Source organism: Pipistrellus hanaki (genome assembly GCF_964339955.1).
Source record: "Pipistrellus hanaki genome assembly, chromosome: 5".
Classification (NCBI taxonomy): Eukaryota; Metazoa; Chordata; class Mammalia; order Chiroptera; family Vespertilionidae; genus Pipistrellus; species Pipistrellus hanaki.
In genome coordinates, this window is record NC_140507.1 from 18,697,832 (window position 1) to 18,710,358 (window position 12,527).

Below are 12,527 nucleotides of genomic sequence, written 5' to 3' on the forward strand. Positions count from 1 at the left end.
GGTTAGGAGCCAGCGGTCCTGGATTGTGAGAAGAATGTCCAATGGGATCAGGCCTAAACCAGCAGTCGGACATCCCCCGAGGGGTCCTGGATTGCGAGAGGGTGCAGGCTGGGCTGAGGGATTTCCCCCCATCTCCCATGCACAAATTTCATGCACTGGGCCTCTAGTCTTTAAAATAAAGGGAGTAGACTAGGAAATCTCTAAGGTTACTTCTGGCTTTATTGTTTCATGATTTTACTCTTATTTCACTAAAAACTATGGTCTCTTGTATTGGTTGTGAATCCCAGGAGTGAATGGGCAAACAAGCAGGCGGTGGAGATGAGAAGAATAAGTGTATGGCCATGAATTGTCTATTATGAGTCAGCACTTTTGGGGCCAGAGGTCTTCCTTAAGCATTAGCAGCCATTGGGTAACACCTGTAGTGGTTAACCCAAGGTCACCCTGTGCATCCTCCAGCCAAAATAGGATGCCCATCTCATGCCTCTGTATCCTCAGTAGAGCACAGAGGGAGTGTTACTTTGGTGCCACAGAATTGACATTAGCTTCCAGTTAGTCCATTACATGCAGAGAAGGGAGCATGAGAACAAGCTTTGGTTAGGCTTGACGTACTCTTGATAAATCTCATTAAAGCCAAGAGAGAACATTCCAGAGATGTTGAAACTCATGTGCCCAAAATGACACAATTCCACCAAACTTCCAGGGCCAATTGAATAGGCTATCCATTAGTATTTCTTGCATTTACTTTCTTTTCTCTTTTTAATATATTTTTATTTTTATTTTAGAGAGGAAGGGAGAGGGAGGAAGAGATAGAAACATCGGTGATGAGAGAGAATCATCAATTGGCTGCCTCCTGCATGCCCCACACTGGGGATTGAGCCTGCAACCAGGCATGTGCACCAATGGTTCATAGGCCGATGATTAACCACTAGTATATAGCCAGGCAACTTTCTTTTCTTTTTAAGTGTTGTTAAAAGAGAAACAAGTTTCTTACTTTGCTATGGGTATGAATGAACTGATGTGCTGGGCAGGGAATAGCATTTACAGAATTAGAGAACAGAATATGATAAACTAGGAGTGAGAAAACCTGTGGACATGTTCCTTTGACTCTCTGGACCTCATTTTTTCCATCTGAAAAATACAAGCGTTGAATTAGAATATTTATAGTACATGGTGATTGTAAGCCACCCAGTCTAGTACATCAGGATATTATGGCAGGCATCAACAAACTCCAACCCATGGCTGCTGTTTTTGTAAGCCTGCAAGCACCAGTTAAGCAGACTGGCACTGTGCACCTTGGGAACCAAGCCTGGTATCCTCCTTTGTTACCTTGTTCTCCCTCTGTTCCTAATGCCTGCCTTCCATGCCAGTGTCTGTGTGTTGCTGTTGCCCAGGGCCCATGCTAGTCGTCACGTACACTTTGGGGTTGTGCTGCTGGCGACGGCTGGTCACTGGGCAGCGGAATCTCATTCAACTTAAAAAAAGAAGGAAATCCTGCCATTTGCAACAACATGGATGAATCTAAAGGACATTATGCTAAGTGAAATACACCAGGCCCAGAAAAACAAATGCTGCATAAGTTCACTAACATATGGAATCCAAAATAGCCAAACTCATGGAATGGTGGTTGCCAAGGCCTGACAGAGAGAGGAAATGGAGAAATCTTGGTCTAAGGGTACAAAGTTTCAGTTATGCAAGATAAATTCTGGAAATCTAGTGTACAACAATGTGACTATAGTTAACAGTACTGTATTATATAGTAGTACTTGAAATTTGCTGATCTTTTCTGTTCTTACCAGAAAAAAGAAAAGAAAATGGTAACTATGTGAGATGATAGATATGTTAATTGGCTTGATAATCCTGATTATTTTGCAATGTATATCTAATCACCAAGGCATACACCTTAAATAAATTTTAATTGTTAATAAAAATTTGGGGTGGGGTGGGGAATGGGAGGGACTGGGGCGAGGTCAATGGAGGGGAAAAGAGACATATGCAATACTTTAAACAATAAAGAATTTAAATTAAAAAGTAATAAATAAAATAAAAATGTTTATTTCTTCAATAAAGCTAGAGAAAAATGAAAGAAAATTTGCTGGAGGCAGTATGCATCGGGGTAATGCATGTAAACTGTGGGCTCAGGCAGAACAGCATTCTGCATTATTTATGAAGCCTTAGACCAGTCATTGCAATTCTTCGAGCCTCCGTTTCCTGCACTATAGAATAGAGATGATGATAATAACTGCCATTGGAGTGTTTGTGAAAACTGAATGAGATAATATATGTAAAGTTTTGACACAGTGTCCTGCACTCAATAAGAGCTCAGAAAATATTCAGTTCCATTTCTTCTCAATCACTAACTCAAATATCAGACAGTGTTGTGATGATACAGCACTAATACAGCAAGAAAAGCATAGAACTGCTGGAAAGTAATATGGGCTCATCTCTGCTAGGTCAGTTCCAAGTGATCACTTTACATAGCTAAACTTTAGTTTATGCATTATAAAAACATAAATGACACCTAGGTTTGTTTATTAGTATCATTCCATCATTAATCAATACCTATTGAACATCCACCATACAGTAGTTCTCCCTTATCCATGGAGAATACATTTCAAGACCCCCAGTGAATGCCTGAAACCACAGATAATACTGAACCCTATATATACAGTACTGTTTTTTCCCTACATTTGCACTTAAAAGTAAGCACTTTACGGCTTTTCTTTAGCATATCTGAACTGCCAGGATCACTACTCTTCCACTTTTGGGGTCATTACTAAGTAAAACAAGGGTGACTTGAACACAAGCACTGCAATACCACAACTGTGATGTCAGTTGATCTGATAACAAAGTCTAAGTGACTAATGAGCTGGTAGTGTACTAGTATACAGTTTGGGTATGATGGATAAAGGGATGATTCACTTCCTTTGTGAGATAGAATGGGATGGAATGAGATTACATCGAGCTACTCGGAACAGCTCATGATTCAAAAATTATGAATTGCTTAATTCTAGAATTTCACATTTAATATGTTCTGACCAAGGTTGAAACACAGAAAGGGAACTGCAGGTAAGGGGTCTACTGTAGACTTACTCCTAATGATAAGTACTTGAAACCTGTAAATGAATGAGTTTTAGAAGAGCTCACAGTTTAAGAAATTTCAAATTGTTAACAGAGAAATAGCACTAGATGTTAGACCAAGGTCCTTGAGTGTTGGTTAAGAATGAATTCAGGGCCAAGACTCAAGTATAAGCAAAAGTTTGTGAAACAAGTGAGCCAGTAGGACTGTGTGGGTTCAGGAAACAATTACAGAGGCAAAAGAAGATACTTGGAGCATATGAATAAGAAAGTAAAGGTTAAGTGCCTTGAGGGAAGGATCAAGGAAGAAAGGTGCTCAAGAGAGCCGAGACCGGTTTGGCTCAATGGATAGAGCGTCGGCTTGGGGACTGAAGGGTCCCGGGTTCGATTCCGGTCAAGGACATGTACCTTGGTTGCGGGCATATCCCCAGTAGGGGGTGTGCAAGAGGCAGCTGATCGATGACTCTCATCGATGTTTCTAACTCTCTATCTCTCTCCCTTCCTCTCTGTACAAAATCAATAAAATATATTAAAAAAAAAAAAAAAAAAAAAAAAGGTGCTCAAGAGAGAAAGAGCCACCCTAGCTGGTTTGGCTCAGTGGATAGAGCTTTGGCTCATGGAAAGACAGAGGGGGAGGGCGAAGAGGGAGAGAGCCACTGAGTTCTCTGTTTTAAGAGCTTTATCTGGAGCACATGTGTCAAACACAAGGCCCGAGGGCCAAATCCAGCCCGCCAGGCCTTGCAATGTGGCCCGCACCGCGCTGTCATCACTGCACTCCGCTGTCAGTTTATGACATTGTCAGTTTATGACTGTTCAATAAACCATTCGGCCCGCGATTTAGGCTGGATTTTAGATTTTGGCCCCTTCTCTGATTGAGTTCGACACCCCTAATCTGGAGGTTTCAGGGGAGGATCTCAATAGAATATTTATCAGCTTTCCAGGTGTGTCTCCTCAGGGTCCTGGTCTCCACTGATTGGTTGGTACTAGGGTAGAGGGTCTTAAGTCCTTGCAGCTGGTCTTGACATCACTCTGCCATGGTGTCACTCTGCCTGGCGTTGTTGCTTTTTCAGGCCTGGAGCTGAAACACAACTGAGGTCTATTTGTTACCTCTAGGGCTTAATGCTTAAGGGAGTGGTCCTGCAAGGGCTTGTATGGGAGTCACATGAGGCTATTCTCCTGCCCCCTGTTCCTCTTCCAAAGGGGTCTACCACATGACTAGACATGCCAGGGGAGGAAAGGTCAGGGGAGGATCAGAACTGCATGACCAGCGATAAGGCAGTCAGGGGGTCAGAATCACATGATCAGTGACATGCTAGAGTAAGAAAGGTTACCCTGGGGGTGAGGTCCCCTTCCAGTTTTGCCCTTCTAGATACCTAGGGCTTTCTGCTGATACCTGGCCTATTGTTCCTACTCTGCTCATGTTTGTCTTAATTGCCTACTGTATCATTATGAGATAAAGTCTGTGAAAGTAGGGATACAGGCCAGTGACGAGACTATCAGAAGAAAGTGCTGGAGTGACTCTCGGCTTTCTAATTCCCATGGAACTCTATCCCTGAAACCTTCCATTCACCTTCCGTATGTGTTTGCCTGGAAGGTGAGGACAGGAGAGGCAGCTGTAAATAAAACAAAAGAGCAGCTGCCTTCCTCTCTGCAAGAAACAAAAGGAAGGCACTGAGCTTGTCTAGATTGGATCTGAGATTCTGTTCTTAACCGTAGACAAGCCACTGACGCTCCCTGAGAGGCTGAGGAGGGCGGGCCTGCGGTCGGGTAGAAACCAGGGAATCCCTGCTGCGCAGGCGCATTCGGACTCTCGCGGCGCAAAGCCCCACTGGGTCGGGAACCTGACGTCACAGTCTACGTAGGAAGACGTGGGGAAGGCGGCGCGGCCTACGCCGGCTCTCGGGTCACGTGACGCGACAGGAGCGCCATCGGCTCCTCCCTCCCCAAGATGGCGTCCTTGCTGCAGTCGGAGCGGGTCCTCTACCTCGTCCAGGGAGAAAAGAAGGTCCGGGCCCCTCTCTCTCAGCTTTACTTCTGCCGCTATTGCAGCGAGCTGCGGTCGCTGGAATGTGTGTCTCACGAGGTAACGCCGTCGTCCCAGGAAGAGGATGGGTCTGGAGAAGGGAGAATGGGGGAAGGGGGAGGGAGAGGCTTTCATATTAGTCACCCCGACGGGGCGGGGAAGTCCCACCGGCTGGAGGCGGGTAACCATTTTTCTACCTTGCTGATTGGCCCGTTTTCCGTCACTCATGTTTGCCCGAGCTTTATTGTGCTCCTAATCTGTCACTGGGAAAGAAGGAGCGGTCTTGGGTGGGGCCGAGCGGGTCGTCTGGTTCCAGGGCGCCCTCTGATTGGACGAACTTGGCTCCGGGAGCCCGGGCTGTCTCCGGGGCGTTTGGTTCCCGGGTGGGTCTGGGGGAGAAAGGTGTGGACGTGCTTCGTTCGCGCCACTTGAGCGGTTGGACACTGTCTCTCCACGATTGATTTGCGTGGAGTGGACGCAGGCATTGTCATCCACGCCCCCCCCCCCTCCCGTCCTGGAAGGTCTGCCTCTGCTTTGGCCGGAAGCTGGCCCCTCTGTCCTGGCCCAGGCCCAGGCCCAGGCCTGCTGCAGGGATGGGGGGCGACGGCCAGAAAGCGTGTGGAGTAGGGCATGCCCTGTAAGAAGCTGAGAGTTCTATATTAATACGCTTCCCCTGAGAGTAGGGTGCTGTCGTCTTTCACAACACATGGACGTTGGTGGTGGGATTGTCCGAAGGTAAAAGATCCCACCCCGTAAAAAAATCACCCCATCGTGCAGCGCTTGACACATCTCTTTTGTTCAGTAATCTTTGGGGGTTAAAAAATGAGAAGACGTAAATCCTGCCGTTAAGTAACAGTCGCATGAAGGAAGAGTTAATAGTAATAATAGATACAGTTTACTATGTCATATGCTTTACATAATCTCCTTATCTTTCTACAACCCAATGGAGTGGATACCTTTAAAAAAAAAGTCATTTTACAGGTAAAGGAACAGACACATAATGTTAGCCCTAAATTACACTGGGAGGACCAAGATTTGAAAACGAGCATCCTGACTTAGAACTTCAGTAAAAATCCCTGGACTATTAAGAAACGCATATAAAAAATTTATCTTATCCCATATGCCATTTTACATATTAATAATTACTTTGGAGGGATATTTTTCACAATATTAAGAATGGTTAGACTCGGCTGGTGTGGCTCAGTGGTTGACCTCAAACCCAGAGGTCACTGTTTGATTCCCAGTTCGATTCCCAGTCAGGGCACATGCCCGGGTTATGGGTTCCATCCCTAGTGTGCGGCATTCAGGAGGCATCCAATCAATTATTCTCTCTCATCACTGATGTTTATATCTCTCTCCCCCCTCTCTTCCTCTCTGAAATCAATAAAAATATATTAGAGAGGCATGGTCAGGGGAAGTATTTAAATAATAGAAGAAAAATGCCATATATGTGTAATATGGTATTGGTTTTTCATGTATTTTACATGGCATTGATTTCTCATGGGTTTCTTCTCCATTAACACTGGTGTGTGTGTGTGTGTGTGTGTGTGTGTGTACACACATGCCTGTGTACCTGTGTGTATCTCCTTGGCAGGTCCTTCCTCATTTAGATACTTCCCTGTTCCAGCTCCACTCTTACAATTTATTGGATTAGATTCTCCTTTGGTGGTTACTAGGGAGCTCAGATTTCATGATCTCCAAGGATGTCTTCAGCTATGACACTCAGTCTGTATCTGCATCTTTTACAGACTGGTATGTACCTGTGAGAGAGAGGCCATTTGGGACTGGGGAAGGATAATACCAGTGAGCAGTCCAGAAAGTTCTAATGGAGAACCTGGATTGGAGCTGCACATGAAGGGACAAGCATACTTTGGAAAGGGGGCACAAAGGAATGACTGACAGTTTGCCTTTTATGATGAGTCACTGCAAATATTTGTTAGCAAGACTATAGCTTATGTTCTGGGAGGTTATTTGAGCAGCAATTGCATTAATCTTTTCAAAGATGGTCCTGTTTATAGCCGATGATGAAAAGAGAAGCCGGTTTCTATAGTATTTATGTTCAAGTGAATTTGTCTTTCCATCTGCAGGTGACTAAAGTTCTAGAATTGTCAAATAGAATCTACCTACATTTAAGAAAATAATAATTCAGACCTTAAATATACAATGAATTTAATTTTTATATTGTGTTTTTGAGTTAAATACAATAGTTTAGCTTAATAGTTTAATTTGTTGTTTAAATATCTCTAATTGATTGGCTGTAGCTGACTTTGTAAATGATAATTTATACTGTTCTTCGGTGAACATGTATTGCTTCAGTAATGAGAAAACTTTTAAAGTCTCTCATAATTTAAGTGTGGTCAAATTACAATAATCCAATAAAGCTAAACCAGGTAGAAGACTAATTGATCACATTATTACAAATTAGGTTATTTTAATTATTAATCTATGGTTTATGATATTATAGAGTTCTTCTTTTACATAAACAATTTTTAACACATCTAACTCATAAACCCTGATGAAAGGGCACAGAAGAGATCAGAAAGGAAAAATAGAAAACCTACAAAATCTGGATGGTTTGAAAAAACAAACAGGTGATTGAGGAATAAATCCTAAGCTGAAAACAATTTAGGTTCTCTGCCAGATGAGTGGTTTCTCACCTTCTGCTTCCGTATAATATACTTCACATTTTACTGTTTGGCAGAGACAAGCTAAACTGAGTTTCCTTTCCTCTGATTTTTTCATTTTTTGTTTCTTTCTAGGTGGACTCTCATTATTGCCCCAGTTGCTTAGAAAATATGCCATCAGCTGAAGCTAAACTAAAAAAGAACAGGTAAGACCAGGATTCATTTTTTGTTTTCTCAATTATTTTTGTAATAGCTGGTAAGAAAACACATGGAACTATTTTTTAACTAGCTCTTTTCATTTTTTTGCATCACTTCTGCCAAAGATAAACTATCCTTTAAATAAACTTTACATTTTAGAACAATTTTAGACTTAAGAATTATTGTGGAGATGATAGAGAATCGTCTTTCCATGTTACCCAGTGTCCCCTACTGTTAACATCTTACATTAGAATGGTGTATTTGTCTCAATTAGTGAACAATACTGATACATTATTGTTAAATAAACTCCACATTTTATTCATATTAGTTTTTTTTTTTTTTTTTTTATAATCTCCTTTTCTGTTCCAGGATCCTATTCAGGATATCCATGTTATATTTAATAGTTATGTCTCCTTAGGTTCCCATTGTTGTGACATCCTCTTAGACTTTCCTTGGTTTTGATGACCTTAAAAGTTTTGAATAGTGGTCAGATATATTATAGAATGCCCCTCAGTTGGAATGTGTCTGTTTTTCTCATCAGCTAGAATGTATTTTTGGGGAGGAGGATCACTGAAGTAAAGTGTATCTTTCAGCATATCAAGGAAACATACTTTCAATATGACTATCAACTGTTGATGTTAACCTTGATTACCTGGCTTTATCTAGTGCTTGTCAGGTTTCTCCATGGAAAGTTACTCTCTCTTCCCTCCTCCCCCTTCCTTTTCCATGCTGTACTCTTTAGAAGGAAAACTATCACAGCCCACACTTAAATAGTAGGAAATTATGTTCCCCCTCTGTGAGGGTTGTCTACATAAATTATTTGGAATTCTTTTGCATGAAATACATTTCTCTTCTTCCCCACTTATTTAGTTAATCATTTACTTAACCCTTTGCACTCTGCTGTCCCCTCTCAGGGGACATCGGAATTCTAACATATCACTCGGATGTCCCCTCTCAGGGGACATTGCAGTTTATTAGTGATTACGGGGAATTGAGTTAATTCAACGCACATTTCCGCCGTTAGCGTCGAGTAGCTGGTAGCCAATGTCCAGAATGGTTCGGAGTGCAAAGGGTTAAAGAAGAACAGGCTCCTGGATATTTATTTTATACCTTAGGTTATAATCCAGGACTACTTTTTTTGCTCAAATTTTCTACCTTTGGCTATTGGTAACTAGACTCCTTTGACTTAACCCCAGTCATTGTTTGTTTATTCATTAGAGTACTTTATTACTTTCTGGTACTACAAAATACTCTAGGCTCATCCCGTGTATTTTTGCCTCCTAGAATTAGCCATTTCTCCAAGGAACCCTGGTTCTTTTTTTACTGAAGAATTATATTAAAAACCAAGATCTGGCCTGGCTAGTGTGGCTCAGCAGTTGAGACTGACCCAGGAACAAAGAGGTCACCAGTTCCATTCCCCGTTAGGGCACATGCCCAAGTTGTGGGCTCAATCCCTAGTATTGGGTGTGCAAGAGGCAGCCAATCTATGATATTTCTCTCTTATTCATTGATGTTTCTATCTATCCCTCTCCCTTTCTCTCTCTAAAAATTAGTAAAACGTATTTAAAAAAACAAAAACCAAGATCTGGATAGTAGGTATGCTTGTTGCTCCTGGGAGCCATTTGGTTTTGTGCTTGATGTCAAAGTTCTTTGTGACCACTCACCTGCTTCCATGGATGTAAACCACTGTTATTTGTCTTTCCTGTCTCTGAGAAATACCTTCTGAGAAGCCAGACACTTTTGTATGCTGTCCACACATTAATTTTAACATTTAATCCTCAAAATAACCCCTGTGAGGTGGATACTATTATCTTTATTTGAGGATATTGTCCAGATGGCAAAATATCACAGCTGATTGGAGTTATGACATGGAACTTCAGACCAAATCTAGGACTGATGGTGAAATCTTGGTAATCTCTGGTTGTGGAAAACATAAAAGCAGCAAGGTACAGGGGCTCCTGAAGAGGAAATGTTGGCTGAGCACTAGGAGAATAGTGCCAGGAAGCTGAAAATGCAACACTTCTGAAGCTTTCCAGTTTGATAGCTTTGTTTGGTATCTGTGTCAGCTCTCTGGCACAGCAAATAAGAAGTTATTTTCCAAACCAATTTCCCTATCGCTGTATTGTTGCCTCTCAGTTTTCCATTGTGCAGTTGGTCTGACATGTCTGTGTTCCTCAGAACTCTTTGTGGTCTGTACAAGCATGAAATAAGTCTGGAAATACTTAACCTGAGACTGTTAACACTGATTCTCTCTATAGAGTAGGATTGGGTCAGGCTCTAATTCTTCAGGAACTTTTGTGATGATTGCTTTTTATTTTTCTATTTATTTATCTATTTAACTTTTTATTTTTTTTAATAATGAACATAATAATACTTTTGAAATTTTAAACAAAGTTTGTAAGAGTCTCAGGAGTACTTGATTATTTCTTTTTGGTTGAGAGACAATCCTCCCTTACAGTTCTCTTGAATTCCTAACACCTGGAACAATGTCTGGTGTTGGTAGGTGCGTGGTAACATTTGTGGAGTGAATGAATGGTTGTATTTTTTGTATGATAGATGTGCCAACTGCTTTGACTGTCCCGGCTGCATGCACACCCTCTCCACCCGGGCCACAAGCATCTCCACACAGCTTCCAGATGACCCAGCCAAGACCACCATGAAGAAAGCCTATTACCTGGCCTGTGGATTTTGTCGCTGGACATCTAGAGATGTGGGCATGGCGGACAAATCTGTGGGTGAGTGAGATAGACTTCCACATGAGATTTTGTGAAATTGGCAGTGCTGTAATTGCCCACAGGCTATGTTAAGTAGTTTTGTTTCTTTTGCTGTGTTCATTCTCACCCGAGGATAATTTTTTTCCATTGATATTTTTAGAGAGAGGAAGGTGGAGAGGAGAGAGGGAAACATCAATGTGAGAGAGAGACATTGATTGGTTGCTTCCTGCATGTGCCCTTATCAGGGCACAGGGATCAAACCTGCAACCCAGAGATGTGCCCTTGACCGGGAATTGAACCTGAGACCCTTAGGTTCACAGACAGATACTAACAACTGAGCAAACCTGCCAGGGCTATTTAGTTTTCTTAGAGTTTGTCAGATAGCTTTTATAAATCTAATACCTTCTTAGAGTTAAAATATTGATGCTCTTTATTATAAATAAATGCTCCTGATGACAAAACACACCATAAGCAAAATTAAAAATAAAAGTGACAAATTAAGAAAAGTATTTGGATCGTATACAAGAGACTAAAGATAACCAAAAACGAGGAATACTTACAAATAAATAAGAAAGAGACTCAATAGAAAAGTAGGCAATAGATATGAACAGCAGGTCTCACAGTGGAAATAAAAATGATCAGTAACCAAAATGTGCATACTGAAGGGGCCACAGTAGGATTAAAATGATAGGTCTTTGCCTTACACTCTTATTTTTTTCAGTTCTTACCCGAGGACATGCTCATTTATTTTTAGAAAGAGGAAGAGAGAGTATGAGAGAGCCTCTCATACATGCCCCAAATGGGGACCAAACCCACAACCTAGGTATGTGCCCTGACCAGGAATCCAACCATGACCTCCTAGTTCATTGGTGGGGCAGACTCTTAACCTTTTTTGAAGTCATAACTCATATTCCAGCCTTTCATGTTTCCTTCCTCTAAAATTTTACAGACCTTTCTTTTTATCTGTACTCTTTCTTTGGCTATCATTAAATACCTTGTACTGTTATTATTGTTTATATGTGAATTTTTCAAGTGTTTTCAACTCTAATATGAGTTCTCTGGGAACAAAGACCTGTATTGAATGTGTGAATTCTTCATTTAGTTTTCATTGTCTAGTTAGTTGGATTTTTGTTTTCACAACTGTTGAGGCAATATATTTTTTAAAAGTCAGTAAATATATAGAAAGATATGTTCAACTTCACAAGTAGTCAGGGAAATCTAAATTAAAGTTTCATTGATTTGATAAAATATTTTATATCTGGTAATAATCAGGTGTTAGCAAGAATGTAGGAAAATAGTTCTTTCATACACAACCACCTTGAAAAGCAGTTTAACAACATCTATTAAAGTTTTACTTTTTTATTGTTTTTAGAGAGAGAGGACAAGAGAGGGATAGAGAAAACATCAGTGAGAGAGCCATCACCGATAGCCTACCTCCTACATGTCCCCTACTGGCGATCGAGCCTGCAACCTGTGCATGTGCCCTGAATGGGAATTAGGAATCGAACCGCAACCTCTTGGTTCATGGGTCCACGCTTAACCAATGAGCCACACCAGCCGGGCTACAATTTTAAATGGCTTTTTTTCTTCTGCCCAGCAATTCCATGTCCCAAGTTTCTATATTGGAGCATTCAAACATGTGCTCAATGATACATGTATGTCTATGTATACATGTGTATACACATATACACACACGTTTATCAGTGAAACAAAAATTATGTGTATATGAACTTAAAACTACCTACCTACAGCATTCATTGATTACCTGTCCATCATTTGAGCATTTCATAGTGGAGGTTGCAGTTATCTATATTAGGAAACTTGCTTTATTTTTACATTTCCTATACTTCCTGGTTAACATCAGAAAGTTGTTTAGACAGTTCAAAATCTTGA

General features: G+C 41.3%; 1 protein-coding gene across 2 annotated transcripts in view; it reads left to right on the forward strand.

Annotated features, from left to right (window-relative positions):
• Positions 1-4,970: 4,970 nt before the first annotated feature.
• The window catches only part of DCTN4 (dynactin subunit 4), a 33,898-nt gene continuing 26,341 nt past the window's right edge, over positions 4,971-12,527 (forward strand). The window contains exons 1-3 of one of the 2 annotated variants that reach the window (XM_084884756.1): positions 4,971-5,158; positions 7,858-7,928; positions 10,477-10,655. In XM_084884756.1, the coding sequence (XP_084740882.1) occupies positions 5,024-5,158; positions 7,858-7,928; positions 10,477-10,655 (385 nt within the window). In that variant the 5' untranslated portion in view covers positions 4,971-5,023. The remainder of the gene's footprint in view (positions 5,159-7,857; positions 7,929-10,476; positions 10,656-12,527) is intronic. The other variant, XM_084884757.1, reaches the window with a different exon arrangement.